Below are 15,068 nucleotides of genomic sequence, written 5' to 3' on the forward strand. Positions count from 1 at the left end.
AACCAGCTGCGTGTCCTCTCCCGGGCTGCATAAACCAGCCAGGAAGGGCACGGGTCCAGTAAACATGTGGTGGCGCTCAGCCTCCCCATGATCCTGTCCACTTCCTCCGGAGTTACAGAATCAAACTCCTCCCAGATGGTATCGACAAGACCACCCGTGTCCTGATCGTCAGACTCTGCCCAGTCAGAGTCCAAACCGGTCCGAATCCGAGCGATTTTGTCCGACAGATGTTGGTTAAACTCCTCGGCACGTCCCTGCAAGGGATCCTCCCTCACCTCCTGATTTAGGAGGGAGCGAGTCACCCTAAACAGGGCGGCCGGGCGATTATCTGCGGACGCAATAAGGGTGGCGAAGTGGTTAGACCTCGCCTCCCTAATTGCAGCGAGATAAGACCTAATATAGGCTCTTAGTCGCAATCGGTCGGGTTCAGATCGGGTGGACCTCCAACCGCTCTCTAGGCCCCGTCTCCGACGCTTCATCTCCCGGAGCTCCGCAGAAAACCATGGAGCCCGACGGGATCTGCACCGGGTCAGGGGCCGCAAGGGTACAACTCGGTCAAGGGCCTCAGTGGCCGTCCTTTCCCAGGCCTCCACTAGGGTCTCGGCCGAGCTGTGAGTGAGGGAGGCAGGTGGGGACCCCAGCGCCGCCTGGAACCTTTGGGGATCCATTAAGCGTCTGGGGCGGTACCATTTGAGTGGTTCCAAACACCCACGGCGGGGGGTGGCAAAACGGAAGACCGTTTCAGGTGTGGGATTGTCAAGTGAGGGTCTTGTGATGGGCCAGGTGTGAGTTATCAGAGAGAGGCTTGTGATGGGGAGGTACTTTAGGTAAGGGTCATTGGAGGGTGTGAATTAGTGGGTCAGGAATGAGTCATCAATGTGATGTTGGTAATGGGTCTTGTGGCGGTGAGGTTATGTCAAGTCAGGGTCATTGAAAAGTGAACTCGGGGGGGGAGGGGCTTGATGGTTGGTGCTGTCTCCGGATGGCTGATTGATTTGGATTCTGAGAGGTTCATATGCTGGCTGTAGATCAGTAGGTCTGTTGATGGAATTGCTTGTGAAGTGCCAGGCTTTAATGAACTGACGAGCATGGTGGGTGGTAGCATGGCTGATGATTTTAGTGTTGCTCCAATTGAACTGGTTGTTAGTTGGTGTTAGTTTGGGTAGCGATTAGGGATTTTGTCATTATTGTTTGCCAGTTAATTGATACATGCTTGTGTGTCTTTATTTTAAATGCACTTACATCCCTGTCATTACTTTTAATCAAAGACAACTTCCTTATTGTGTGTTAGTGCAATTTACATTACTTACATGTTCATTCCTGGCATTCCAGGGCCACCTAAAGCATTCAGTGGGGGTCTCATTGCACCTCCATAGTTCTGCAACGATAACCAAGGGTCAGACTACCACAAAACAAAAAAACAAAACCAAAGAGGAGGGGGAAAAAAAAGGACAGCAGGTTAATGACTTCCCTACACATCTGCTAATTGGATCGGCCAGTGTCATTCATTGTTAGATTTTTAACTGCTCAATTTATAAACAATTATTTCTATACTCCCTCTGATTTTAAAAAAAACCTATTTACGTTATCTTCTGACATTATCTTATCAAAGGAAGTAAACACATTTAATTGATTAATAAAGACTATATCATTTATAATAGCTAGCACAATTATCAGTGAAGGGCAGGTTTTGCCATTTCATGAATGCTGACTTAATATTCTAATATTAAGGGACTGAGTGAGTTTTAAACTAAGCTCTTAAGAGTAAGCTTTTGTTATTAATAATAGATTTATTAACTTTAACAATAGACATATATACTTATACTTATGTAAGAAAACATATTTTTACTTAAAAGCATTTTACAGCAATGGACTGTTCAATAAACAGAGAAAACACATGTAAATGTTAAATAGTCCAGTGCTGTATTTATATATAAAGATGCACTTTCAAATTAACTATTTATCGTATCAGCAGCATAAACTGGATTCTCTTCTAATTATTTGAAAAACTATACTCTTCCACAGATCTGTCCATTATTATAATTTGGTCACTTTAAAATAAATATATAATGTTAATTTAGTGACTGCTATACATAAATTTTACTTTTAGGAACTATAATTAGACTAGATTGTCTAAAACCATTAAAATAGTTCTTATTTCAGTTTCTGTAAGAAAATTGTTTTGATAGTTCCATCATTAGAAATTTTAGTCATCACAATTTTATCTGATTAAAAACAATCTGAGGAAAAAGGTTATAAATATAAGTTTCACAGAATGCTATGCTTTTGTTAGTTTATTTTTATCTGTTGCTTTTCTAAATTCTGTTGACTGGATTTTGATCCACTTCACAAATTAAGAGCAAGGTGAAATGGGGAAAAGATTTTTAAAAATGAAAATCTGAGAGATTTTGTCCAGCATGAGTTAAGAAATAAGTATAGAGCCTTAAGAAGGTATTCAACAGCTGTTAGGTAAACATGGAAAGGGAATGAGGAAGAAATAATAAGAGTTCCAGTAATCTTTGAGACATTTATTTCCTGACTTGGTCTTCCTCAAAGGGATACAAAGGAAAATCTGCAAAAATATCCATTTGATTTCTTTCATGGTTTCTCTCTTTTTAGAAAGTATTTTGCATTTATTGGAGGAATCTGTAATATAATATTGCAGATATGATGTAATATTAACCAAAGAAATATTGAAAGCCTGATGCTTTATTTAGTCAACTTTAATTAATGTGAAGTAAAATAATTTGTATATTTTAACCATATTTATTTCAACTAAATAAATGTGATTAAAACATTTGAAAAATATTTTGCAAAGAACAAATGAATGTAATGTAGTAAGTTATTGACAGAATTCTATTACAACTGTATCACTAACATTTGCTCCCAATATCAAGCACACACTGCTTCTGTATGTTCTTACTAACATCAATCATAACTTTAATATATAAATGGGATATATATGTACAAAAGTTTTATTTATTTATAAATACATAAGCTCTGGATGGCTTAAAAATGCACATGAACAAATATAGCAGATAATTCTAAAACCATGTAACATTCTAAAGCAATATTAAAATTAAATGTTCAGGCTTTAAACACCAAAACTGTATAAAGTTCTGACAGATTTTAGGCCCTCTGAATTTTAACAGCAATTTATGTTTGATTTTTAACTAAAAGTATGCATGTTCTCATCTTTCAAATCTTTAAGAGAAATTATGTAGAATAACTTCAAGTAGCAGAATATGTTTACTGTAAGAATACATCTCTTTGCTTCTCTTTCTCTCATAGGAAATTATGAGAAATAAGATCACATGAAAGACAATTAGAGCAATATACCTGTGGGCCTAGTGGGACCATTCCCCGAGGTGGAGTCATTCGCTGCATTGGTCCTCCCATATTTGGATGACCTAAAAGATTCATGGAAAAAAAATAGAAATACAATTTTTGTTTAATCAGATTGATTCAGATTATAAATGCATTTTCATCGGAGTGCAAATTTGTCTTCCCTATGGTTAAAATATTTTGGAAAAAGTTGTGTCAGATATAATTTCAGAAAAATTATTTTTCTTCCATTCAGATTCAAAGAGAATTCCTCTTCTAAGTTGATGTCTCCCATTCCTCTCACTTGGGTTTGCTTAAAAACATAGGATTCCCTCCCCCCCAAACTTTATTTTAATTAAACTGCCTATTTAATAAATTTAGGAGAACAGTATTTAGGGAATGCGTTTATCCCTGCAATTTGTATTGGTGATAGACAGACATATGACATTTCTTTTTGTTTAAATACAGCACATTTAGATATAGTAGTGCTGCACAACATAACTAAGAGTTGTTCAATATGAATTTTGTCAACTAAATATATCATCTTGTACAACAGCTAAATAATGTGCAGCAGCAGGATGTATTTTAAATTATTTAAAACTAATAAAAAGGCTAATAAATCTCATTAGGTTAAAAGGATCTTTAAGATAACCCTGCCACCCCACAATCAATAACAATTCAGAAACATGAAAATCTACAATCTTACATGATTCGGTGAAGACAGAAAAACAAAACTTGTAGGTCCTATCTCCTAAAAAGTTCCATCTAATGGGAACTAGATGATGTGTCTTTTCTGCTGTGGCTTCTGCTCTTTGGAACATCATTTCCAACTGAGGTGAAGTCACCCCCTACAACTTTATGGATCCCATGGGTTCAAAGATGGTTGTATTTTGCCGAGATAGTTGTTATTCTCCTGCAAGACTTTTTATTTATTATGTTTATTGTTTTAAGTTTTTAATGGTTGTACATTCTTTTGTTAGCTGTACACCACCCAGAATCATGTCCATAGGTGGCCATATAAATTTGCTAAATAAATAAAACATGAATTACTTACACAGAAATAATTGTTCCCTTTTACATTTAAATCATGAGAATAATAGTATGAATGTATTTCTTACAATATTCTGGATACCGTTCCAATGTATAAACAAATGGAAGTTTGATGATACGAAGTCATTTATTCAGTTATTTCTATTGATCATATTTCCACTGATAATTTACCTTGTTGTCGTGTTGGATCCATCCCACTAGGCAATAATGGCTGACTTCCTGGGACACCTCCTAGTGCCTATTAAAAAGTTTGCAGAGAAATTTTCTACTTCAATATATTTACTTTTTAAAAAAATGCAATCTATTTTCATTTTAAAAAATCCTATAATTTCATCCTTAAAGAATGGGAATCCAAAATTACCTTCATTTACAACTAATCCCAACTTATTTTGTATATTTCAAGATTTTCCCATAAAATCAAATTAAATTTACGGCATTTTAAAGACAATATTTTATATAAAGAATTTATTTATCTACTGTAACATCTTTGGATATGATATACTCATACAATAAACATGTCAAATACCTATATCATCAATGCAGTTTTTAAGACCTGCTGTTTTCAAAATGCATATAAGTTTGCCTTTCCCAGCTAAGTGTTTCTTTGCATTCGGCATTTCACTGATTAAAAAAACTGTTACCTGATTAGGTATCCTTAAAGGTGGCCTTGGGCCTCCTGGATATCGAGGAGACATGAAAGGCTACAAAACAGAAAAAAATGCAATAAAAATAGAGATACAAATCTAATTCAAAAGTAACTACATACTGCTTTAGCTATATGGCCATCTGTATCAAAATGCATGCGTTGCTAATGGTGACCATGATCTGGAAACTTCTGAAGGCTTCGGAAGCCTTCTATTTATTTTTTATTAACATTCTGTATGTTAACTGTCTGCAGATTTTTGACAAATAACGGTCAGAAATTTTCCTAAACAAGTTCATATAAACTAGCTATTATTATATATCTCTTTCTCTTCTAATTCAGGAATTGTCCAGAGATTGGCAATTCTAAGAGCCTGAAAACTAGCCTCTGGGAACATTCATTCTGGTTGAGCTATGATAAGTGCTCAAAACCAGGATTAAAGTAATTTAAATTTTCACAGCTATTTCATCAAATGGCACTTTGTTGTTCCAACTCAAATATGCATATACTGTTAATAAAACTAATTCACAGAAGAAAATCGTGGTCCATTTTTAGACATTTTAAAAATAAAGGTAGTCCTCAACTTAGATTGGTTGCTTAGCAACTGTTCAGAGTTATGACGGAGCTCTCTGGGAGTATTTATGACCCAGTACCAAAGTTCTGATGGCAGCCCCGCCCTCAAGTCACATGAACTGAAGTCTGGTGATCGACAACTATCTTACATTTGTGGCCATTTGAAGCATTCCGTAACAATGTGACTGTACTTTACCTAACATTAGTATTTACTTCTGACTTTTGGCAAAATTGGCCCATAGTAAAACATTGGTTTGTTTAATGACCACAGCAATTGTTTTGTGATCTCAGCATTTGCTTAACAACCACAGCAAAAAGGTAAAAAAATTATCACATGGATGACTCAATTTACAACCATTACAGTCTATGACTATCATGAGCAGGCTCCATTATGGTTGTGAGCTGAAGACTATCTATACTTAAAAAATACCTTACATAGCCAGAACTGAATGAGTGATATTTTGCCACCATGCAATCCAAACACTTATTAGTTATTTAATCAGCTTAGGACTTTGTGTTGTTGAGTTACATAGCAAAGTAACTTTTTTGTATAAAAATAATTTTAGAATCACATGGTTTGCTGTTTTGTATTTTTATTTTTTCCTGAATTACAAAAAATGTAAATATAAAGAGAAAGCTCTAGTCACTGTAGATGTATGAAAGTCATGTATTTGGAAGAAACCTCTGAATCTTTAAGCATAGTTTTGAAGGCCTGAAAGGAAAGTATTTCAGTTAGACAAACAGCTTTTCTATACTAATATTATGCTATAGAAAGACTTACTATCAATAGCACAAGGTAAATTAAGGTAATCCAAAATTCAAATGACCTTATAGACTAAAGCTTGAAGAAAAAAATTATAACCATCCATTAATATTCAACTTTTAAAAACTTTAATAGTAGTAGCAATAGCATTACTACATTAGCAATTTATATTACCAATGTAGTATCTTTGCTGTTTTTTACCCAATAATTTATTAAGAATTATATTAAACAGATAAAATGTATACAAAACCCCCAAAACACATTAAAATATATAAAGTGCAGAGCACCATAAAAAAGAGGGGGGAAAAGAAAATAGGAAAAAAAAAATTTTCCTTCACCTCCACCAAATATATTCCATGTTAATATTTTATCAATGTCTCTTAAAATAAAACCAAATGCACTTTGATGTCATACCTCACCCCATTTTCTAATTCCTCAGCTCTATTTATTAGCAATTTTATTCTTTCTCTGGAATGTACACCATAATATGTACAATACTATAATATCAAATCTGTTCTGCAGAGAATACAGTGGCCACAAGATGGCGTCGTACTCTTATAATCATTATACATTTTTATAAACTTTCACAAAAACACATAAATATTACTTTTAAATTCAACACCTATTTTTACATTTTGATTTATAACTATAAGTGATAACTTTGCCAATTTGTAACTATATAACAAAATGGAATAAAAATATTATTCACATTAAGCAAATTCTTGATTTAATGGACTCATGGGAGATAGAAAAGTCTGCTAGACCCAAATGTCCATTAAATTTGAGTGGGATTTGAAGCATGCGGAAAATATATTATGTTTGGGTAAAATAGTTAATGGAGTTTACATATGTATAAAATGGCACTATGCCTATGAAACTGGAAAACAGATTTTATCTCTTGCAGCTAACATCTAGCAAATTGAAGGCTAAACATTTCATATTTTCTTGTCCTGAAACACCTTTTGGTCACTACTAGTTACTAATATAAATAATTTAATCAATATTTTATTGTATAGATTTGTTTTACAAGATTGCCCAGAATTAAATCTTTTTCAGTGTATCTCATACCAGCAAGGTGTATTTTATTTTCTGGATGACTTTCCACTTATCTTTGTACATACATCTATGGCACTGTTCAATGCATCAGTGCTGAACTCATATATTTTAATCTTCCCTTAGTAAAACCCTCTGCTACCTTCATCTTTAGAAAATGTAAAATGACACAATGATCATCTAACAAACAGAATGTTCAAATCTTGCGTAGCATAATTTATGCATGGAGAATGTGTATAAGCATACATCTATTTGCATAAGCATACATCTAACCATAACGAATAAAAATTAATTGCAACTGAGTAATGATAATTATTTGCATGTATCTGTACATTTAATTGTTGCCTACAATTAAAGGCCAAATGACTGGAATGCATGTAATTGTTCAGTAGTTGGAAGCAGTTAAAATGCATTTAGAACCAATTTTGATTTCTAAATATTCTACATTTAAAAACACACAAAAGTACTGGTTCTTCTGATGTTCCTATCAATATTCGTTTTTAAAACAAGGCTGAACATTATCATAAAGTTTTTTTTTACAAACAATGCATATGTCAACTGCTTATTAAGTCAATTTCCCCCAAAAGTCCTTATTATATTTCAGGTTCAGTTGTACCTCACATGTATAAAATTCTGCAATTTATTTTACCTTTGTTCACTTTATAAAATTGCTCTTTAATAATGCCCTCTGGTCCCTGAAAATTAATCTTTCAGCAGTTTCTCAATGGCGGAGTTGATAAATTCAGTCAACAACAAAAAGTTGTTGCCTTCAAGGTCTCTACAGCTGGAAATCATTTTGTTACTAATACCATGTGTTACTGTACAACATAAATCAATAAAATTGTACACTGAAAGCATTGTTACATCACTTCATTTAGAAGACGAAGCCAATAATCCCATGAGCGCTTAGGGCTGAGAGCCACGATTGCCCTATACAAACAACAATTCTGTGCCTGCTTATTCTTTTGTAATCCCTTCCTCTCTAATTTGACCACATTGCAACATCGGTGAGGAATGACAATTGATTTCTACAGGGATTCTCTTCTGTGCCCGACTTGTTGCTCTCACTTTCACAGAGCTGTGAGATTGGAGAGAATAAGAGAGTAAGCAGGCACACAATAGGGAATACACCAGGCTGTGGACTCGGGGCTACTATCATCACTGTATTCTTTTATATGTACTCCTTTATTATGTGCCTGTTTACTCTTTTGTAATGAAAATACTTTTCCTACTACACTTGGTATGTAATGATACCACAGATATATTTGCTGAAAATGATCATCTCTGAAAATATTGTCTCTTGATATTCCTGTGAATCATCTTATTCATCATTCATCATAATCTTCTTAATCTATAATCAATAATAATCAAGTCAATAATAATAACAATAAAGCTTCTTTTAACATATAAAAAACAAGAAAAAAGTCAAGGAAATGACTGGTCCATTAATGGGAGAAAATGAAAAAATATAGCACATCAAAGTACTACATACTACCATTTATGTTTACTTATCATTTGAGGTCTATAAAATGCTTTTTGTGCTGAAATCCACAAAGATATTTTGGGCACAACCTAGATTTATATTTATTCCATGTTTTAACAATGGCTTGCCAGACATAATTAATTTTGACATCTACATTAACCTTATAATACCATAGATATCCATGCCATCCAAATATCAGATCATGTCCTAACTGCCATAAGCCTCTATTTCTTTAAAATATTCATCAAATAGGTTGCTTTTTCCACATTCTGTCATAATTCCCACCCACTCCTTTCATGTCTCTAAAAGAATATTTTCTACTGGATTTACTTCATTCAGTACATTGCAGAATGTCTGGTTCTTCTTCCACTGTCATCTTTTTAAAACGTAGCATACAACTATCTTCTACCACCATAAGCACCTACAACAATAAAGAAGACACCAATTCCTATTTTATCCCGTACATTTCAGTTATCCCATTTATAATTAAACCTACTTCTTCATTTCCTTGCAGCTATATACCAATCTTACCCCATAGAATCAGACCACCTTCACTCAGATCAATTACATCCTTCCCCCTTTTGTTGGGTTGGCAGATACATGGCCTTTCTCATTCCTTTCTTTTCATATTATTATTTAAACCTTTTACACTCAATTTGCATTCTTCCCAATTCCATGGCCAATACTAGATGGACTAGTGATATTGTCTACATTAACAGAGGGATAGAATCAAGATCATATGAAGTGTTAATACCACTTTATAATGCCTTGGTAAGACCACACTTGGAATACTGCATCCAGTTTTGGTCGCCATGATGTAAAAAAGATGTTGAGACTCTAGCAAAAGTGCAGAGAAGAGCAACAAAGATGATCAGGGGACTGGGAACTGAAACATATGAAGAATGGTTGCTGGAATTGGGTATGTCTAGTTTAATGAAGAGAAGGACGAAGGGGGACATGATAGCAGTGTTCCAATATCTCAGGGGCTGCCACAAAGAGGAGGGACGCAAGCTATTCTCCAAAGCACCTGAAGGCAGGACAAGAAGCAACGGATGGAAACTAACAAAGAGAGAAGCAACCTAGAACTAAGGAGAAATTTTCTGACAGTTAGAACAATTAATCAGTGGAACAACTTGCCTCCAGAAGTTGTGAATGCTCCAACACTGGAATTTTTAAGAAGAGGTTGGACAACCATTTGTCTGAAATGGTATATGGTTTCCTGCCTGAACAAGGGGTTGTAGAAGACCTCCAAGGTCCCTTCCAACTCTGTTATTCTGTCATTCTTTAATTATTCATGATAAGTTTTAGTAAGATAAAGAAAATATAGACTATGTTGTCAACTCTAGTTATATACATGTCACATGCAGCATTCCCAGATAATTATAACTTTTTGACACATTGTAGCTAGTATTTATTTTATTCTTAAGATTTATACGGCTACCCAACTCAAACAGAATCCTTTTTTCTCGGTGGCATACAGAATAAAACTATGCCAAAAATACGACCACAGCTCAGATTTATTCCAAGCATATTATACTAATTTATGCCAGCTTGGATTACTACTTTGCAAGTATTCTGCATATGTCCCACCACCTAAAAGATATATGCACCAGACTGACACCTACCTACACAAGGAGACATCTATTGCTTTTATGATTTGTATATTTTTGATTCACCAAGACGTTTTTAATAACATTATTATATTCGACTAATACGTTTTTTCTCAGCCTTTAACACAATCTGGAAGTCAGATTTGAGCAGTTCTTAAAAATGATTAGTAATTCTTTAACTAATTTTGGAATTTTTTATCGATTATTTTTTACCTTTAGGTTATTTATAAAGGAGAAACGTAGAAAAGAACAGAAAACAAAAAGAATACAGAAATATATATTCAAAATGCACCAAAAATATTTCTTATTAGTTAGTACATTTTAAATGAGTTCGTTAAAGAGAAAAATGATTACATAGTTTTTCCCAAAAATGCAACAAATAGATACGTATATTCAATACAGGTGAAAATAATTTTACCATACTTGATTGAGAAATTCAAGAGCTCAGTGCAATGTTACATCCATGTATTATCATACATCCAAAATGAAATGAATTAACAAAAATAAAATTAATGGTAAATTTAAATACATTTTTATCAACTAGGGCAGACATGTCAAACACAAGGCCGGATCCGGCCCCCACTGCCTTGGCCCTGGCCCAGAGACCCTCCTTCTGCCAGAGACCCTCAGATCTGTCCCACTCCTACCCAGGCCCCCATAGGCACCCTTGATGCGAACGATGTAGAGCTGGCCATGCCCACCCAGTAGGCCATATGCACTCTAGCCACACCCACCCAGGCCACGCCCACCCTGGCCATACCCACCCGGCTCCTTGAAGGCAACCGCAATGCTGATGCAGCCCTCAATGAAATTGAGTTTAACACCCCTGAACTAGGTCATAAACCTCTCTCTATTAGCTATGTATTTTTTAAAGTAAAATTTTGCATAAGTCTAAAATATTTTTAAGGGACGCGGTGGCTCAGTGGGTTAGGACGCTGAGCTTGTCGATCAGAAGGTCGGCAGTTTGGCGGGTCGAATCCCGAGTGCCGCGTAACAGAGTGAGCGCTTGTTACTCGTCCCAGCTTCTGCCAACCTAGCAGTTCGAAAGCCCGTAAAAATGCAAGTAGAAAAATAGGGACCACTACGGTGGGAAGGTAACAGCGTTCCGTGCGCCTTTGGTGTCTAGTCATGCCAGCCACATGACCACGGAGACGTCCTCGGACAAGCGCTGGCTCTTCGGCTTTGAAACAGAGATGAGCACTGACCCCTAGAGTCGGAAACGACTAGCACGCAAGTGCGGGGGAACCTTTACCTTTACCTTTACCTAAAATATTTTTATATTCTGGGTAAAATGACCACGAATTTCACCAGGAATTTTTGAATTTAAGAAAAAGTAGGACTCTGGAGTTGTATGCAATAAAATGCAATAGTTTTATGATAGGGTTAAAGATCTATAAATGGTACCACTTCTGATTCTGTCTGGGGGAGTCAAGATAGAGACAAATCTTTTATCAGCAAAACATTGAGCAAAACAATCACTTAGATAGGAGGTCTCCTGACTCATCCTTCCCTAAAATGAAATTTACTACTTTAAACAAGGCATCTTATTGGCACAATAGGACAGGAAAAATAGTAACACTTTGTCTCCAGTATCAAAACTTATTAGGTCACCAAGAGGACTGCCTCTCAGGCCACTGGAAAACTTATCCTCCAGAAATTGGATCCGTCCATTTCCATTTAGTACGTGGACAAGACCAACCCTGTGCAGCTTCCAGATAGCACCTCATCCTAAGTTGAATAGTAATGTGAACACAGCACCAAGTTAAATGATTCTCCATATTTAAATCATCACATAACTGCCCTGAGACAAGTACAAGGTCAAATATATGACCATCGGTTACTTGAGATAAGTCTGTGGTTTCAAATATTGAGACTTTTTTTTGACTCAAGGCAAGAAAAATGAAATCATCCAACACCCAAAGGAAGGAGATGACAAACAAACCTGTATATCAGATAAAAATCAAGAAGCCAAGTAGCAGGATAGTCGGTATGCCAGTTTCTGCCTATAGCCCAAATTAACATGTATGCTCTTATCCTTCAGCCATACTGCCTCTACGTTCAAATTCAAATATGTTGTCCTATAAAAGGAGTGTTATCCCAACCCGATTCTTAACCATGTAGAAATTATAGTACCTACAACTTGGTTGGGCACATCTCTAAAATGCTTGGATTGTCCAGCAGTTCTCAGTAATACTCAGTGTGAATGTTGTGAATGAAGGTGTGAATGATCATAGTCTCTGTCTCTCTCTCCCACACACATACACACAATCTATATGTATAATTATATTTTCACTATCCTTGATAATAGTTTTTATCCACAAAAGCTAATACAATTCTATTAATTTGGCTTTGTTTTACCTCTTAGTGAAAGATAAAACATTGGTTCTCAATTAATGCTTTCATCACTAAATATAATTTGATATACAAGTAGTCCTCGACTTGCTCATCTTTTAATGATGATCTGAGGTGACAACAGCCTTGGAAAGGGTGCTTTATGGCCTTCCAACAATCAGAAAACATCACCTCTCCCTCTTACAGACACAGCTCACATTTATGACTGGTTGCAGTGTCCTGTGGTCATGATGTGTGATTACAAATTGCTAGTTTGAACTTGCCTAGCAGTATTAAGCTACTATTTGCTGTAGCATATATCTTTAATAAAGTATCAAAATAATACAATTTAACTTAAACTCTACTAGACAAAGTAGCAAAGCAAGCAACCAATTTCTTCTATCATACAACGTCACCTCTGGCCCATTTATATTAAGTTATCACTGCACATTTAACATTTTATTGTAGATTTTAAGTTTGCACTGTTGATATAAATAGCATAAACTTATTTTCTACTGAGAAAATCCATAGTAACAACCTATTCTATCCTAACGGTTTAAATAGTGCATTTCATTCATGGAAGAAATGGTATTCTTTCATGGCAGTGCCAAAAAATGCTACTTTCTCTTCTCTAAGTTCTGAAAGCCCTATAATCAATTTTTTCTGAATACCTGAAAAAAACCCGGTGGTACAGGACCTACTGGCATGCCATCTCCTGGGGGAATGTTTCCTAGCACTGGACTGGGAGCTGCTGCAGCGCTCTGAAAAGAACAAAGGAAAAATAAACCTTTGTCATTGCACACAATAGGCATAAAACCAAAATACTACTTTGACCATAGTGTGGCAAGGCAGAAAGGAACACTCTCTGCATGACAGATTTAATTTTCTCTTCCATTTAAAATAATTAGTGCTCATTTTCAAAGTGCAGAAGTGAAACACTTAAATACAAACGTAGATTTCTTTAATAAATTACTGCCTTACACTCACAATTGAAAGGGAAAACTCAGGGACCAGGAACTTCATTTAGTTTAAACAAAGACTTATAAATTGTGCATTTACAAAAGGTTCTCCTAAAACTCAGTCCAATTGGTAGCTTACGATCAGAAAAGAAGCATGTCAGCTAATCAGCTAATATTCAATACAAAACATTATGAAAGAATTCTGTCGTAAATACACTAACACAATTCTATAACTGAATGCACAGTATCAGTGTAATTTTATAATCTATTAAGAAACAGTCTTCTTAAAAATATAATGAACTTTATATATGTGGAATGATGCCTTAGAAATCAAATTAGATATGATAAATGATGCAAACAATTGCAGTATGAAATTGGGAACCATGTTTAGTTATCCTTCTTTCACTCAGGTGCTAATAACAGCCTGAGCCATAAGAATTAAATCAACAAAAGAGTATGTATCTGATGAAAAAGAACTATATTTATCCCACACTATTTTTCTAGTAAAAGATGGAAGATCCAATCTTAGTCTCCCACATAACAGCTTTCAGCCCTAAAACTGGGGTTCTCAAACTTGTTAGCACCATGATTCCAACAAAAGTTGGGATGATGATGAGGATACTTCAAGAACAGAAGGAAGAATAAAACCTTTTCTAATCCCCTTCCTCTTTGCACTGCAATCTAGAATCTCAAGTTGTTATCCCAAGCATCTGGCTGGGGATGATGGGAACTGAATTTTTCCCTGCTGCTGATGAAGCCTTGCTTAGGGGGAAGCTGGCTGATCTCTGATGGCTTGGGAAGGTTACCCCTGAGGGGGAGTTTACTTTGCATGCTCTTTTCCACTATGCCAGAGGAGCAAGTAGTTGGGATTTCTATATTCCTGAGACAAGTACCTTCCTGCTAAGTACCCGCTTTGGAAATTTGGGCTCCCTTAACCAAAGCTTTGCAGACAGGATGGTAAAGGGGAAGGGGATGGGAAATCGTTTTAAAAGGAAAGAAGAAAGGAGGAAAAGAAACTAAAGTAACAGCAATAATCTAACAATAACAAAGCACTTGTGCTTGCTTTCTATGGTACCCACAATTTGGATCCTCTAGTCAGTCCTTTAATAGATTCAAAACATGATGATCCAGTAGCTGTGATAACCCTCTTGGGATCGATTGGATCTTAGGACAGTCCTTCTAATATTCAAGACAATTGGTTTCAATACACTCAGTTACGGGCCAGGTGGAAAGAAGACCAGAAAAATGGATTTACAATGACTGATGAAAATTTGATAAA

General features: G+C 35.6%; 1 protein-coding gene across 4 annotated transcripts in view; it reads right to left on the minus strand.

Annotated features, from left to right (window-relative positions):
• SSBP2 (single stranded DNA binding protein 2) overlaps positions 1-15,068 on the minus strand; it is a 158,498-nt gene that overhangs the window by 25,597 nt on the left and 117,833 nt on the right. Inside the window, exons 5-9 of one of the 4 annotated variants that reach the window (XM_081321302.1) lie at positions 13,502-13,591; positions 5,016-5,075; positions 4,546-4,612; positions 3,340-3,410; positions 1,311-1,378 (exon numbers count right to left, since the gene is read on the minus strand). In XM_081321302.1, coding sequence (XP_081177428.1) covers positions 1,311-1,378; positions 3,340-3,410; positions 4,546-4,612; positions 5,016-5,075; positions 13,502-13,591 — 356 coding nt within the window. Of the gene's footprint in view, positions 1-1,310; positions 1,403-3,339; positions 3,411-4,545; positions 4,613-5,015; positions 5,076-13,501; positions 13,592-15,068 lie in introns of all 4 variants that reach the window. The other 3 variants (XM_081321304.1, XM_081321303.1, XM_081321305.1) reach the window with 3 other exon arrangements.

The sequence above is a fragment of the Vipera berus genome, assembly GCF_964194415.1.
Source record: "Vipera berus genome assembly, chromosome: 2".
Lineage (NCBI taxonomy): Eukaryota > Metazoa > Chordata > Lepidosauria > Squamata > Viperidae > Vipera > Vipera berus.